Genomic DNA, 14481 nt, shown 5'->3' on the forward strand with positions numbered 1-14481 from the left:
GGCCCGTTTCCACCTTGTCTGCTGGTCAGAGAGTTTGGAGATTGACAAGTATAGTTGCCAGCCCCAACTGAGGAGGTGATTGCTTGGTTCTCTTGAAATTAAGATAGCTCATTCTAGTAAATCCAAGCCATCCTGACAGGTGGTCAGGGTATGCAAATGTACTTCTGCTCCGTCTTTTGTAACTATGAGGTCACCTGGGGAGGGGCAATCTTCAGATACTGTGATTTAGAGCATCTTGGCTACCTAGACAACAGAATGCTAATGATTTGATGTCTCAGGATGATAAAGACTGTGTAGTTATCCTTTGTATCGAGTTAATAAAGTCTTTTGTCGCCCCTCCCCATTTACGTTGGGTTTAAAAGTGTAGAAAAATAAAGGATTTCAGTCACTCGACTGCTCTCCCAATACTTTCTATATTTTCTGTCATATTATTTTTTATGCATCTTGATATTCTTTACTTATATTTCTTCAATTTCCACACCCCTACCCTGGTAAGAAGTATTTTTGTCGAGGCTGGTTCTCAACACCCTACTGCTCTGTAGGAGCAACTTCAGAAGTCTGAGAAGGATTCCTGTAAAAACAGACTGTGGCCAGCACTGGGAAAAAGGAGAAAACAACGTCAGTGATTTGAATGACTTACTAAATAGTGTTCCTATTACCCAGATTCCTAAAAAAGAAAAAAAATGACACAGAAATATGACCTAATTTTGAAATCAAATAGCTAAGGTCATTTCCAAATGTTTCGTAGTTTGAGTGCAAAATAGAAACCAACTGCAGTGGGTTGGATAAGAACGCCCACACACACACACCAGGCTCACACATTTGACTGTTTAGTCACCAGGGAGTAGCACTATTTGAGAAGGATTAGGAAGTGTGGACTCTTGGAGGACATGTGTCACTGGGGGTAGGCTTTGAGGTTTCAAAATCCCATGCCAGGTCCAGAGTCTCATCTTCCTCTGGCTGTAGAATTCTCAGCTATTTCTCCAGCAAGTTTACATGTCTGCATGCTCTCCACCATATGATGATAATTAACTGAACCTCTCAAACTGTTAGGTAAGCCCCCAATTAAATGCTTTCTTTCATAAGAGTTTCTTTGGTCATAGTGTCTCTTCACAGCAATGGAACACTGACTAATATATTGATATATTTAATTTTTGTATTTTTGTTTTTTATTTTATCTGTATATGCATTTTGTCCGCAAGTACATCTTTCTCCTACTTGGGTTCCTGGTGCCTGTGGATGTCAGAAGGTGTTGGAGCCTCTGGAACTGGTGTCACAGATGATTGTGAGCTGCCTTGTGGGTTCTGGGAATTGAACCTGGGTCATCTGGGAGAGCAGCTAATGCTCTTAACCCCTGGACCATTTCCCCAGTTCAACTCTGGTATTTCTTAAATACAATTCAAAATGAAGGAGGTTATTCCCACATGGTGAAAAAACTGCTAAACTCCAGAAACAAGAACCACCTTGGGCCATTCATTACAATAAGACTTTTATTCTTCTTTTCCAGTCAGGCAATCTACATTTCTCCTTGGGAACCAGCAATTCTCTAACACGTTCACTCACACCCCATTGCTCAGCTGAAAATGCATTCATTTGCATCACTTAAAAGTGGACATTATTTTGTCAATGTATATTTATTGTCTGAAGGAGTTCTCTGCTCCACAAACAGATTGCCAGTAACTTCATCTGGTTATTTAAATGAATGGTTGTTTTTAATCAATTAAGTTGAGTAATTATCAAATAACTTTTACAACTGTTTATTAGATAGAACTGATGTACAATAAAACACCCATGTCTTAATTATACTTCCATATCAATATAATGATCATCTCTCTTATCACCCCAGAAAGTTTCAAGGGGATGCTTTCTTGGGTATCCACACCCTGACCTATGATACAAAGACAACCACTTCTACCATGGGGTTCTTATTCTTCTATGGCTGGAAAATGGAGCTGAAACTCTTGTTTGCTGTTTAAAGCTGATAGAATAGTGCTAGAAACCATAGGCATCTCTGCTGCCTGCATGTGCTGAGTGAGCTCTAGTCCTGTCTGATGTGGGACAATGAAAGAAGACTCTTGAGTCTTGAACCCTTGGCAATTCGAGGGTGATTATAATTAGCCCGAACATAGACTCAAACAGGCAGGACCCTGGAGTCGGGAGAGGCAGAGGCCATAGTGGATGCTGCTTACTGGCTTGCTTCCCCTGGCTTGCTCAGCCTGCTTTCTTATAGAAAGCAGAACCACCTGCCCAGAGATAGGCTCTCCCCCACTGATCACTAATTGAGAAAATGCCTTACAACTGGTTCTCATGGAGACGTTTCTTCAACTGAGGCTCCTTCCTCTCAGGTGACTCCAGCCTGTGTCAAATTGACACACAAAACCAGCCAGTACAGCCCCCCATCAGTTCATTTTCAATGTGTGTCCCCCAGTGAGAGGTGAGGGGGAAGGCTGTGAGGTGAAGTCTAGCTGGCAGAAGTAGATCAGTAGGGCTAGACCTTGGAAGATTACAGCCTTATCATGATTTGAACATCAGTTTGAGCTTCTCAGTCCACCACAATGACAACAGCCTCTGACAAGTTCTTGGCCCCATGCTCTGAGCTGCTCCTCCATTAACTACTCCAACATGATGGACCGAGACCATGAGCCAAGGTAAATCTTCCCCTCCCCTAAGGATCCTGACAGGCATTATTGTCACAGTGATGCAAAGAGAGCCACTGCACCTTCCAAAGGACACTGAGAAATGCACGCGGAGGTCTCCGTACTCTGCAAACGTGGGTGCCAGCATGAAGCACAGGTTAATCATAAGCCTAAGCAGTACAACAGCAAGACGGGCAGCCACCAAGGTGGTCCCTGGTTAGCTTAACCAACACATCCATGTCTTAGACTAACTCTAACTACTGTCCATGTTCATTGATAGCTGAAGTCAGAGCTCTGTTTGGGGCTGTGGCTTTACATATTTGGGGGCCAGCTCTTTGATGAGGGTCACGTAGTCATTTTTTTCTGCACAGGCCTTGCACTCCTCCCCCCAGCTGTGCAGGATCTGCTTCAGTTCTGCAACTCTCATCTTCCATAGGTCCACCGATGCCAAGTCCAGTTTCTTCTCTAAATGTAAGAAAGGACGCACGATTGAACAACAAAACAAAAATCTCATGAAGCTCTTAGAAGGGCATATGGTGCTGACTTCATTCTCCTTCAGTGAGAGGCAATTTCCTTTTCTGTGGGAATCAAGGTAGACCCAATGAACATGCAAATCACCAGTCAATCCTCTCGGGTTCTACTGTTCCCAATCATAGACCAATGATATTCAGGAACAGAAATACTGAATCTATGTTGAGCATATACAGAGATTTTTCTCATCATAATCCCCTAAACATTACAGTATAACAACTATTTGCTGGCTGGCAAGATAGCTCAGTGGGTGAAGGCACTTGCTACCAAGCCCAAAGACCTAAGTTCAATCCCCAGGGATCCACACCGTTGAAAGAGGGAATTGACTCCACAGATTGTTCCTTCACAGATTGACCTTCACATGTATGTTATTTCACATATGCATTTATCTCTCTAGATAGATAGATAGAGAGATCGATCGATAGATAGACAGACAGACAGGATTGCAAACACACACAAACACACAAAATATGAAAAGGAAAACTACTTACATAACATTTGCATTGTATGATGTGGCAGAATTCCGTGCAAATGTTATGCCATTTTATATTAAGAACTTGAACTTCTGAGGTTGTCCCTTCTATGAACATGTTTTGTATGGACTCAGGGCTTCCTGCCTCTACCCTACTTCTTTAAAGTCAATTAGAAGGGATGCTTACCCATAATACCTGCCCTGGAAGTCGGGGCCTATGCTTGGCAAACTAAAAACGAGGTTGTCTTTGGTATCTTTCAACCTTAAACCTGTTTCATGTTTGCTGTGTAGCTATGGGACATGTGTACAATTCACAGCTGTGGTGGGAAATGAGACTAAATGAGATCTGGATGCTAATTAGTTAGGTCACTTACAGTAATACAGTGTGTGTGTGTGTGTGTGTGCATGTGTGTGTGTGACAGAAAACAACAACTTATGCAAAAAGAAAGCGTATCTCTCAGTGGGATTTCAGGTGTTAAGGATATCTGAGGGAAAAAATTTTAAAGTTTTAATTACACTGACTCCCTCTACGCAACAGGCTGGCCCAGATACAATCCTTCAGTATAAGAATAGATTTAACCATGTGAAATTTATAAGGCCAAGGATAGAGTTTTAAATAGGACAGCACCTTCCCTCCCAGGCTGTGTATTTTAGGCACCTCTGGTGAGCTATGTCATCACGCGAAACCTGATTGGATGGGAGTAGCCCAGTTCCTAAAAGTGAAAGCTGACGGAAGGATGAACACGCCTAGGATAAAAATGTGGTTCCATTGTAACTTCAAGGCCCTACCGCCACTGATCAGAGGACTCATGTCTTCCTGGTCCACCGAGCAGGGCTCCGCTATTCATCTTCAGAAATATTCCATACACACATGACTGACATCACCTTAGTAAACTAGGAACTTGAACTTTGGGCTGGCAATTCCAACTTAATGCCGATTATCCTTTAGTATCCAGTATTTGCTATAAGGTTATTATTAGTTCATTTATTTCCCTTTTTTTAATAGGAGCTCAGCTGACACAAAAACACCATTCACCAGCTCATCAACCTGCCCGTGAGTGGAGAATCCCTTCCCTCTAATGCTGGCTTTGACATAGCATGGCCCAATGTTTCAAAGCTTGACGACACATGGAACGTATTGGGAAAGACGGTTGCGTCTCTTCGTACCGTACTTCAGCTCACAAATCTGGCTGTCCATCTTCTTCAGCCTCTCACAGATCTTCACTACGGGCACGTGCACACTCATGGGACGTGTGACTTCACCGAGGATCTTGGTGGCTGCGTCTTTGGTGGCTCCTAGATAATAGCACTGAAAAGAGAATAAGAGGCCATCCAGGGCTGATGAGATTTGGACGGTAAAGGTGCCTGCTGCCAAAACTGACAACCTTAGTTTGATCCCTGAAACCCTCCTGGTAGGAAGAGAGAACTGCCCCCTTCAAGTTATCCTCTGACCTCTCTATGCGTGCCACACACATGCATACAAAATAAATAAATGAAATGTGACTTGAAAGACTTAGTGTTCCTGGCGATGAATAAAAGCAAGAAAAACAGTGTAAAGAAGGAAGAACGAGGTGGGGCCGTGATGGCTCACACCTTTTATTTCAGCACTCAGGAGGAAGAGGCAAGCAGATCTCTGTGAGTTCGAGGCCAGCCTGGTCTACAAAGTGAGTTCCAGAACAGCTAGGGTTTTTACTCTGTCTCGAAAAACAACAACAACAAAATAAAAAATAAAAAAAAAGAAAGAAAAGAAGAAAAAGGGGGTGGAGAGAATGAGGGGTTAGACTTGTTTTCATAGTCCAGCTACTAAATTTTAACCCTGGCTAACTGAGGCACCCAAAGACAGTGACTCCAGCCTTGTCATCAGGCTAATTAGATTCACCTGATAATTTCTGTGATGGCGAGAGACTGGGGTTTGCTCTGCCAAATGCTGCTCTCACCCCTCCAAAGAGATTAACTTATTACTTCTCACAGTGATCCTGAGAAGTGAGTGCTATTGTTATTCCCATGTTGTATCCAAGACAGCAAAGATCACCCAGCCCAAAAGTAGAAAAGACAGAATTAGCCAGTCCAGCATTTTAGGTGTCCCATACATCATCACGTCTTTAACTTTCATTGCACTGCCTTTCCAGTTACCTGACTTAAAATTTTACATAGAAGAATATAAATTCAGGCAGTGGCGGTGCATACTTTAACCCGAGCATGCAGGAGGCAAAGGCAGAAGCAGGTGAATCTCTGAGCTCGAGGCCAACCTGGTCTACAGAGCAAATTCCAGGACAGCCAGGGTTACATAGAGAAACCATGTCTCAAAAAACAGGCATATGTATGTACGTATGTATGTATGTATGACTGGAGGCATGGCTCAATATTTAAGAGTTCATACTGCTCTTCCTTAAGACCTAAGTTGGACTCCCAACATCTACCCACATCCGGCAGCTCACAATATCCTGTATCTTTGGCTGAAGGGGATCTAGCACCCTCTTTTGGCCTCTGCAGGCACCTGCATTCACACGTGCACAAAACCCTACAGAGAATCACACACATATGCATAATTAAAAATAAAAAATCTTTGCTTGTGTTTATACATATGTAAAGGCCGGTGACACAAATAAGTGACAAGAGTTTGGCAATGTGTCAGTCAGTGGTACACATTAACATGGCTACTTTAGGCAAAAAAGAACTGGCCTGGTAGCTGAGGTATAGCTCAATGGTAAAACATACAAGATGGGAAAAAATGATTTCATCTAAAATTGCCTTTATTTTTACAGAAATATTGAAATAATCCATACATTAAATTCAGGAAATACAATCTAAAAAAGAAAATATAAAAGCCTTATTCATTACATGTGAATAATACTGAGATGTTTTATGGGTTTGACTATGTGTCTTGGTAACAAATGCAAAAGCCTTCTAATAGTAAATTCTCATCAGAAACTATTTTACAATTTGGTTTAAGAAAATGTAAAATTGCTTGCCTGTGATTTACTTAGAAAGGAAAATTGGATTGCTCTCAAGAATCCATTATGAATGCAAAAGAAAAGAAATAAAAGGAAAAGGACATGAGTGTTCCTAGGTGTTTGGAGGAGAAAGAAGGTTTACTGTAGGTAAAAGAGAGAGCATAGTCAGAGACGGAGACATCTGGGAGAGTTCAGAGTGGACATGACCCTGAGCCATGTGAGGAGAGGGGGGAGGGCACGAGAGAGGGGAGAGAGAAAGAGAGAATAGCTAGGAGGCCCCAAAGAGAATGGGTAAGCAAAATGGCAGGAATATATAGGGAAGAGCCTCTGGGGTAGGGCAGCCCAGCCCCTGGGCTGGGAAAGTTTAGGCTAGAGGGTGGAGTATGCCAGCCAGGAGGACCCTGTAATGGCTAGGGACTGAGGGATGCTGGGAGTACCTGGTGGTCAAGTCCACTTTGATTTGTTAAATGGGTACCTCAGCTATCTGTCCCAGGGCTTGAGACCTAACACACAGGACCGTGTTTCACATAAGCTTGTTTTCTGCTTGCCGTCTACAATGAGTATGTTTGAAGCTGGCACAGAAGTAGGAAGACACCAACTCCAAGTGGAAAAGGAAACTATTGGTAATTTGGCTTTTATTTATTTACTTGTTTGTTTGTTTGTTTTTGAAGCACACCGGAAAAATGAAATTTACCATACCAGGCGGTTTTCTTTTCCTTTGGCATCCAAGCAAAAGGTGATCAACTCTTTCTCTATGGTGTCCACAGAAAAGTCTATTCCTCTGGTTAGCAAGGAGTTGTAGAATCGGTTTAAGAATTCTTTACATACTAGAAGGAAGAGAGACTTAGTTCTGTTACACAATTCTACCTCTACCATATCTATGACTGTGACCCACCCACCAAGTGAGAAAAATACAGTTATGATCCAGGACTGGAGAGGTGCCTGAGCAATTGAGAGCGCTTGCGGCTCTTACAGAGGACCCAGGTTCAGGACCTGGCACCTACTGTAAAACCATGTGTAACTTCAGTTCTAAGGATCTGATGCCCTCTTTTGGCCTCCATGAGCGCCAGGTACACATCTGGTACAAATGCACACATTTAGGCAAACACTATTAAGCGTAAAATAAGGTAAACTGTAAAATATATAGGTATGGTTCAGTGTATTGTGACCATGGATTCAAACCCTAAACATTATTTGGGGTTCTGTTACTAAAGCCATGAATGCAGTAGACAGAATCCACTACAAATACTAAAAGACGAGAGAGATAAGACATCTTGGGGACAACTTTGCTTCAGGCATAGAAAAAAATCTGAATAACTATAATACCTCAAATGAAGCTACTTAGCATGCACACGTATTTATGTCCCACCACCATGAATCTGGGATTGGTGCAATCCTAAACTGATGCTTGAAAACCATACTTTCAGTAGAGCAAGAGTTTATAGCACTAATAATAAAAAAAACAGACAAGCCGGGCAGTGGTGGCGCATGCCTTTAATCCTAGTCCTCGGGAAGCAGAGGCAGGAGGATCTCTGTGAGTTCCAGGCCAGCCTGGTCTACAAGAGCTAGTTCCAGGACAAGCTCCAAAGCTACAGAGAAACCCTGTCTTGAAAAACCAAACCAAAACAAAACAAAACAAAAAATTCAGAGACAGATATTGGGGTTCAACTTGAAGATCAGAGAAGCAAAGCAGTCAGCCACTGGCTTTTGCCTCTATCTCAGACTGAAATGGCGATCCTGCCTCCAGGAATCTCAGAATGAGAGACTGAGTCTGAGACCTATCTACTCCCATATTATATTCCTCTCTAGTGCTAGGATTAAAGGCATGCACCACGACCACCTAGCTTCTATGGCTAACTAGTGTGACTACTGGGATTAAAGGTGTATACCACCACTGCCTGGTCTGTAAGACCGACCAGTGTGGCTGTTTCACTCTCTGATCTTCAGGCAAGCTTTATTTATTTAAATACAACTGAAATATCACTACAGTAGTTAAGTCCTAACTCGAAGAACCTTATTCAGTCCCAATTATCTTGAGTTGTGATAGATGGGACTCAGGCGCAGCCATGAATAACCACCATGTTAACGTTTGTCAGGGCTGGTAGCTGCTGGCTCTGATGCAAGCATTGCAAGTAGTTTAACTCTTCAAGTTTCACAACAAAGCGATGGCATAGACATTCCACTACCCTCTTTACAAGTAGAGAGACTGGGCCAAAAAGACATCACCTAACTTGCTGGGCAAGTGGTAGAGAGGGTATTTGATCCTCAGTGGCCCCTGGCCAGTGTTCTCCCCAACTGTGGGAGGAAAAAGAAATCTTCTTTGCATTGGTTTTTTTTTTTCAGGACTTTTCTCATAGCAAGGACTGATGTCACTAACGTCCATGCCTCTCTGCTGATCTTCTGAAAATCCAATGACTGTTTGTAGGAGTTTTCTTTATCTTTATTATCTCTTTCCCATCTTATCCTCTCATTGCTCTGTGATACATTCTTGGCCAGTTTCCCCCCTACTACTAAATGTCTCATGTATCCCAGGTTGGCCTCAAATTCCCTATTTCACTAAACTTTTGATCCTCCTGCTCCATGCCCCAAGAGCTAGGATTATTAGTGAATACTACCATATTATGCCATCCTGAGGGTCAAACCCAGAATTTCATGCATGCTAGGCAAGTGTTCTACCAACTGAGCAATATCCACAGTCCATCGCTTAGATCTTGTTATACACTATTTCTTTTTTTTTTCTTTTTTTCCCCCACTGGTATCTAATCTGCTGATCGTTGGTCTCATCAATTTTTTTAAAGATTTATTTATTTATTATGCATATAGTATTCTGTCTGCATGTATGCCTGTAGGCCAGAAGAGGGTACTAGGTCTCATTACAAGAGGGTTGTGAGCCACCATATGGTGCTGGGAATTGAACTCAGGACCTCTAAAAGAACAGCCAGTGCTCTTAACCTCTGAGCCATCTCTCCAGCCCTGGTCTCATCATTTTACTTGCAGAAGTTTAATTGACTCTTTTCCAAAAGCGTCCTGTTCTATATTATAAAATAAACATATAAATCAATTTAGTAATTTATAATAACCAAACCTGAAACCTTTTCAAGTAGACTGCTTCTGTCTCTGATCTCAACTGGCCATAACCTATGATACCTTCCTTCCCCATCCTGAATGAGAATGTGATTGGGAAGTCACTCACAGCACCCAGTCAGCTTCACAATCATCAGGCTAAACCCCACTTTCTACAGTGTACCATATTGAAAACTGCGATGCCTGGCAGATTAGGTGTACTGAATGCAGCTTGGCTTCTATCTTCAATATATGATGGGGATGTAACTTCATTGTAAGTTAGCTTCTATCTTCAATATATGATGGGGATGTAACTTCATTGTAAGTTAGCTTATATCTTCAATATATGATGGGGATGTAACTTCATTGTAAGTTAGCTTATATCTTCAATATATGATGGGGATGTAACTTCATTGTAAGTTAGCTTATATCTTCAATATATGATGGGGATGTAACTTCATTGTAAGTTAGCTTATATCTTCAATATATGATGGGGATGTAACTTCATTGTAAGTTAGCTTATATCTTCAATATATGATGGGGATGTAACTTCATTGTAAGTTAGCTTATATCTTCAATATATGATGGGGATGTAACTTCATTGTAAGTTAGCTTATATCTTCAATATATGATGGGGATGTAACTTCATTGTAAGTTAAAGACGTGAACACACACGTACATACACGCGAACACATACGCACATACGCGCATATACACACGCATAAACACGTTATGTATTGATTCTGTTGCTCTGAAGAATTCTGACTAACACATAATTCAAGTAGATACAGCAGGGAAGCCTTTTGGTACAGTGATGAATCTCTTAATGATGGAGATGTGTGACTAGGTGACTTTATTGTGGGAACATCAAAGAGAGTACTTACAGAAACCTATATGCTATAGACTGCTACACATCTAGGTCATAGTGTACAGCTCATTGTTCCCAGGCCACATGATTGGCAGGTATGGCCAGTCTTTTAGCATTACAACACTACATTGTCATCTACAACATTTATGCTTAAGAACCATGCAGTTGAATTACAAGAAAAAATACACACACAAAATCTTACAATGTTTTGTTGAATTTTATACAGTTCAACAATTTTATGTTGAACTATATTCATAGTTATCCTGGACCCTATGCAGCCAGCAGCCACAAGAGGATCAAGCCTGTGTGTAGAACATGCTATCATACTGAGTGCCGTAAGCAAGTTTCACTCCATTTTAGATACATAAACATAAGAAAGTTACAGTGAAAATGGAATATTAATTATCAGAGCTGGAACAACGGCTCAGTGTTTAAGAGAATACTTGTTGCTCCTCCAGAGGACCCAAGTTCATTCCCAGCACCCACGTCAGGTAGCTCACCTCAGCCTGAAACTCTAGTTTCAGATCACACGCCCTCTTCTGGTCTCTGGAAGCTTATGAACACATGTATCATATGTATCAGAGACACATATATAAAGAAAAAGACAGCCTTATTATAAAATGGTATGCCTACATGTGACTCTTACTATGAATGGAGCCTGTAGAGCTAGAAGCTGTGCTGGGGGAGCCAGAAAGGGGAGACTCACTATGAAGGTCAAGAGTATATTAGTTCACACTGAGGTCGACACTGTAGGCACTGAACATGTATTAGTTCACACTGAGGTTGACACAAATAGTCACTTAAACATGTATTAGTTCACACCGAGGTAGACACTATATGCACTGAACATGTATTAGTTCACACTGAGTTAGACACGACAGTCACTGAACACTTAGGCTACATGAAACTTTTGGAAAAAAAAATAGTTTTCTTTCTTTCATGATAGATGAACCAGAGCTTACAATGTTTTCCACCATATAAATTCTTTAATTAAAAAAAACTATTTGACTGTTTTGTTACGACACTTAGCTTGAAATACAAACATTGCATTATATCTTCTTTCTTTAAATCTTTATTCTTTAAGTTCTTAATTTATTTCTTACATTTTAAACTTATCTACTAAAAACTAAGAAACAAAATTATGCATTAGCCTAAGCCCAGAATCAATACAAACAAATGATTAAAAACAGGTGATTCAACATCATTGAGTGATAGAACATTTTCATAATTTCATAGAACCACCTTAGCATACATGACTCATTGTTGGCTAAAATGTTGAAGTGCAGAACATCACTATAAATCTGAGAACTGGGATATGATCTAGGATGGTACATAAATGTGTAATCCATCATATTCAAGCAATATTCAGAAGATGAGATCACAGGGAAAAGGGAGATGGAGAAAGTATAGGCCTGAGTATCATTTTCATGAAACACCAACATTTTGAAGTTGAGAATATAAGACAGAATCAGAAAAGCACTCTTTGGAACATCCGGGAAGGCAGAACAAGAGAAAGGAGCAGTGGTCTCCCTAGAGGCAAATGATAAAAACACATCTAAATGATTAACAACGTTATGAGTCACTGACAGAGTGAAAAATGTCTCCTGACATATCAACCTAATTATCAAGCATGTTAAGTCTGCGAAGAAGAGGACAGCTGCTGCCGTGATCTTGCTGTGCGTGAGCAGGAATTCATCAAAGTCTCTAAGCAACTTCTCATCTTTTCTTCCTACAAGAGAGATCCAGTCTTGCAAAGTCTCCTATCTTTACCCCAGCCTATCCTCATAGGATTTCTCAACCTCAGCTGTCATTCTGACCAGCATCATTTAGCCAATGAGGGAAAGACAGACATTTGGCTCACCAAAACATGCATGAAATCACGGCACATTTCTATCCTTTTGTTCAATAATCTGACTATTGTGTGGCATAATGGATCCTGAAAACCATGGCATGAGTGACATCATCTAGAGACACCTAGAAAAGTACACAGTTGCATGGCAGAGAATGAAATTTTTGAATCTTCTGAGGAACATACTAGATATGTGGGAAAAGCAAGTAGGAGCCACTACCTGGAGGAAACTGGGAAACCACTGAAAGACTTTTTTAAACAATGTGCGGGTCCGAGAGCGAGTCTGGGGCCTCTGAGGAAGTAAGCAGGTCCTCTGTGGGTTCGGGCACACCCAAGCCTGGGACCTCCGAGTTAGTAGACAGCTTGAATTTTGCAGGAAAATGAATGGAGCTAGAAAACATTATTTTGAGTTAGGTAACCCAGACACAGAAAGACAATTATCACATGTACTCACTCATAGGTGGGTTTTTTTTAAAGATTTATTCATTTATTATGTACAGAGTGTTCAGCCTCCATGCCTGCAGGCCAGAAGAGGGCACCAGATTTCATTATAGATGGTTGTGAGCCACCATGTGGTTGCTGGGACTTGAACTCAGGACCTCCGGAAGAGCAGTCCATGCTCTTAGCCTCTGAGCCATCCCTCCAGCCCTCATAGGTGGTTTTTAAACATAAAGCAAAGAAAGCCAGCCTACAAACGACAATCCCAGAGAACTTAAACAACAATGTGGACACTAAGAGAGACTTACATAGATCTAATCTACATGGAAAGTAGAAAGTAGAAAAAGACAAGATCTCCTGAGTAAATTGGGAGCATGGGGACCTTGGGGGAGGGTTGAAGGGGAGAGAGGAGAGGCATGGAGGGGAGTAGAGAAAAATGTAGAGCTCAATAAATATCAATAAAAAATATTTTTTAAAAAAAGGAAAACAGTGGAAGTCTGTAGAAAGGCAGAGAACCCAGCAGAAGGTAGATTGACAGACAAGCCATTGTTTGACAGAAAGAAGAAAAAAAGAAATATAGAACAAGCCAGCCAATTCTGTTGACCTGCTGATAGAAAGCTGGACTTCAGTTAAGAGTATTTATAGTAAGACTACACACTCAACTTATTCAGTGTGAAGCTTGTGAGTCTACATTTCCTGTTTAGTGCATCCACTCTCAAGATCAGAAGATACACATTTGAATTATTTTAATAAAAGAAGAATGCCGTCCCAAAGGAAGGGACTATCGAAACTTTCATTTGGCTACTGTTAACAGTTCTTTAAAAAGGATGCTGTTTTTGTAAAACCCAAGCAGTACAACACCCTCAAAGTCAGGGGGTTGGTGGAATAAAGGTGTTGTGATCGCCAAGTCCATAGAAGGAAAAGGTTGTCTGTCTATTTTATCTTTCTCTTCTCAAGGAATTATTGTGCTCCTTTGTAAAGCAACTTCTGTCTAGAAAGTTCTCACCAGACTTAACTGTGTCTTTGATTTCAACAACCCTGGCAATATTGTCATGTTTTAGTTTCCTTCTGAAAGGGACAAATTAATTCGAACCTCAAAACATGTCTTAGGCACAGAGAGACAAGTCTCCTTGGTTAGGAGCAACAGAATTGAGTTAGAAGCAAGATCATTTGCACAAAACTCAACAGGAATCCTAAATCACTCCTTTTCCTGCGCCAACTTAATGACAGCAAAAGCAGCACGTGTTCTCAAGTGTCACCGAGTCAAGCTTTTGCTCAGGCTGCGAAAGGCGGGGGTGGGGAGGTATATTATTGACTGAGCTGCATTTCTCGGGTGAGATGTTATTTACACCCTGGCCCGGGAGAAGCTGCTGGGCTGAGCGTGGTGTCGCCGCCATGCAAGCAGGTCACACACCGCTCACCTTCACAATCAGGCCCCGGCCGCACACCGGCCTCCAGGCCCTGCACCAGCACCAGGTTCGAGATCCAAAGTCCGGCGCAAAAGGTCACTAGGGCAGCCGGGCTGGTGCACCGCGTGCACCACATGCTGAGTTAAAGACCGGGCTCTGCCTGTGCCTCGGCACTACTGTTGCAAGCTCTGGAAGCGGGGAGGAGGCAGGAAACAAGTGACGTAATTACGCCAAGAGTTCCCATTGGCTCTCGTGAACCGG

General features: G+C 41.7%; 1 protein-coding gene across 2 annotated transcripts; it reads right to left on the bottom strand.

Moving 5' to 3' along the window:
* Positions 1 to 1475: 1475 nt before the first annotated feature.
* Positions 1476 to 14441, bottom strand: Cdnf (cerebral dopamine neurotrophic factor). Of its 2 annotated transcripts, none has more exons than XM_075970472.1 (4): positions 14233 to 14440; positions 7293 to 7420; positions 4807 to 4948; positions 1476 to 3101 (listed from the first exon to the last, which is right to left on the bottom strand). In XM_075970472.1, exons 1-4 carry the CDS (start codon positions 14354 to 14356, stop codon positions 2923 to 2925), a joined length of 573 nt encoding a protein of 190 aa, XP_075826587.1. In that variant the 5' UTR covers positions 14357 to 14440; the 3' UTR covers positions 1476 to 2922. The 2 variants fall into 2 exon arrangements, with proteins under 2 accessions (XP_075826587.1, XP_075826588.1); XM_075970473.1 differs by having other exon boundaries at positions 2979 to 3101; positions 4812 to 4948; positions 14233 to 14441.
* Between the last annotated feature and the right edge of the window lie 40 nt (positions 14442 to 14481).

Source organism: Microtus pennsylvanicus, chromosome 4, assembly GCF_037038515.1.
Source record: "Microtus pennsylvanicus isolate mMicPen1 chromosome 4, mMicPen1.hap1, whole genome shotgun sequence".
Taxonomy (NCBI): Eukaryota; Metazoa; Chordata; class Mammalia; order Rodentia; family Cricetidae; genus Microtus; species Microtus pennsylvanicus.

Excerpts from the sequence above, each read along its gene's own strand:
- Cdnf (XM_075970472.1), bottom strand. The coding sequence starts at position 14,356 with ATGTGGTGCACGCGGTGCACCAGCCCGGCTGCCCTAGTGACCTTTTGC. Across the intron at positions 7,421-14,232 it reads GCCGGGGCCTGATTGTGAAG|TATGTAAAGAATTCTTAAAC; the intron begins GTGAGCGGTGTG and ends TCTTCCTTCTAG. Across the intron at positions 3,102-4,806 it reads GATTTGTGAGCTGAAGTACG|AGAAGAAACTGGACTTGGCA; the intron begins GTACGAAGAGAC and ends TCTTACATTTAG.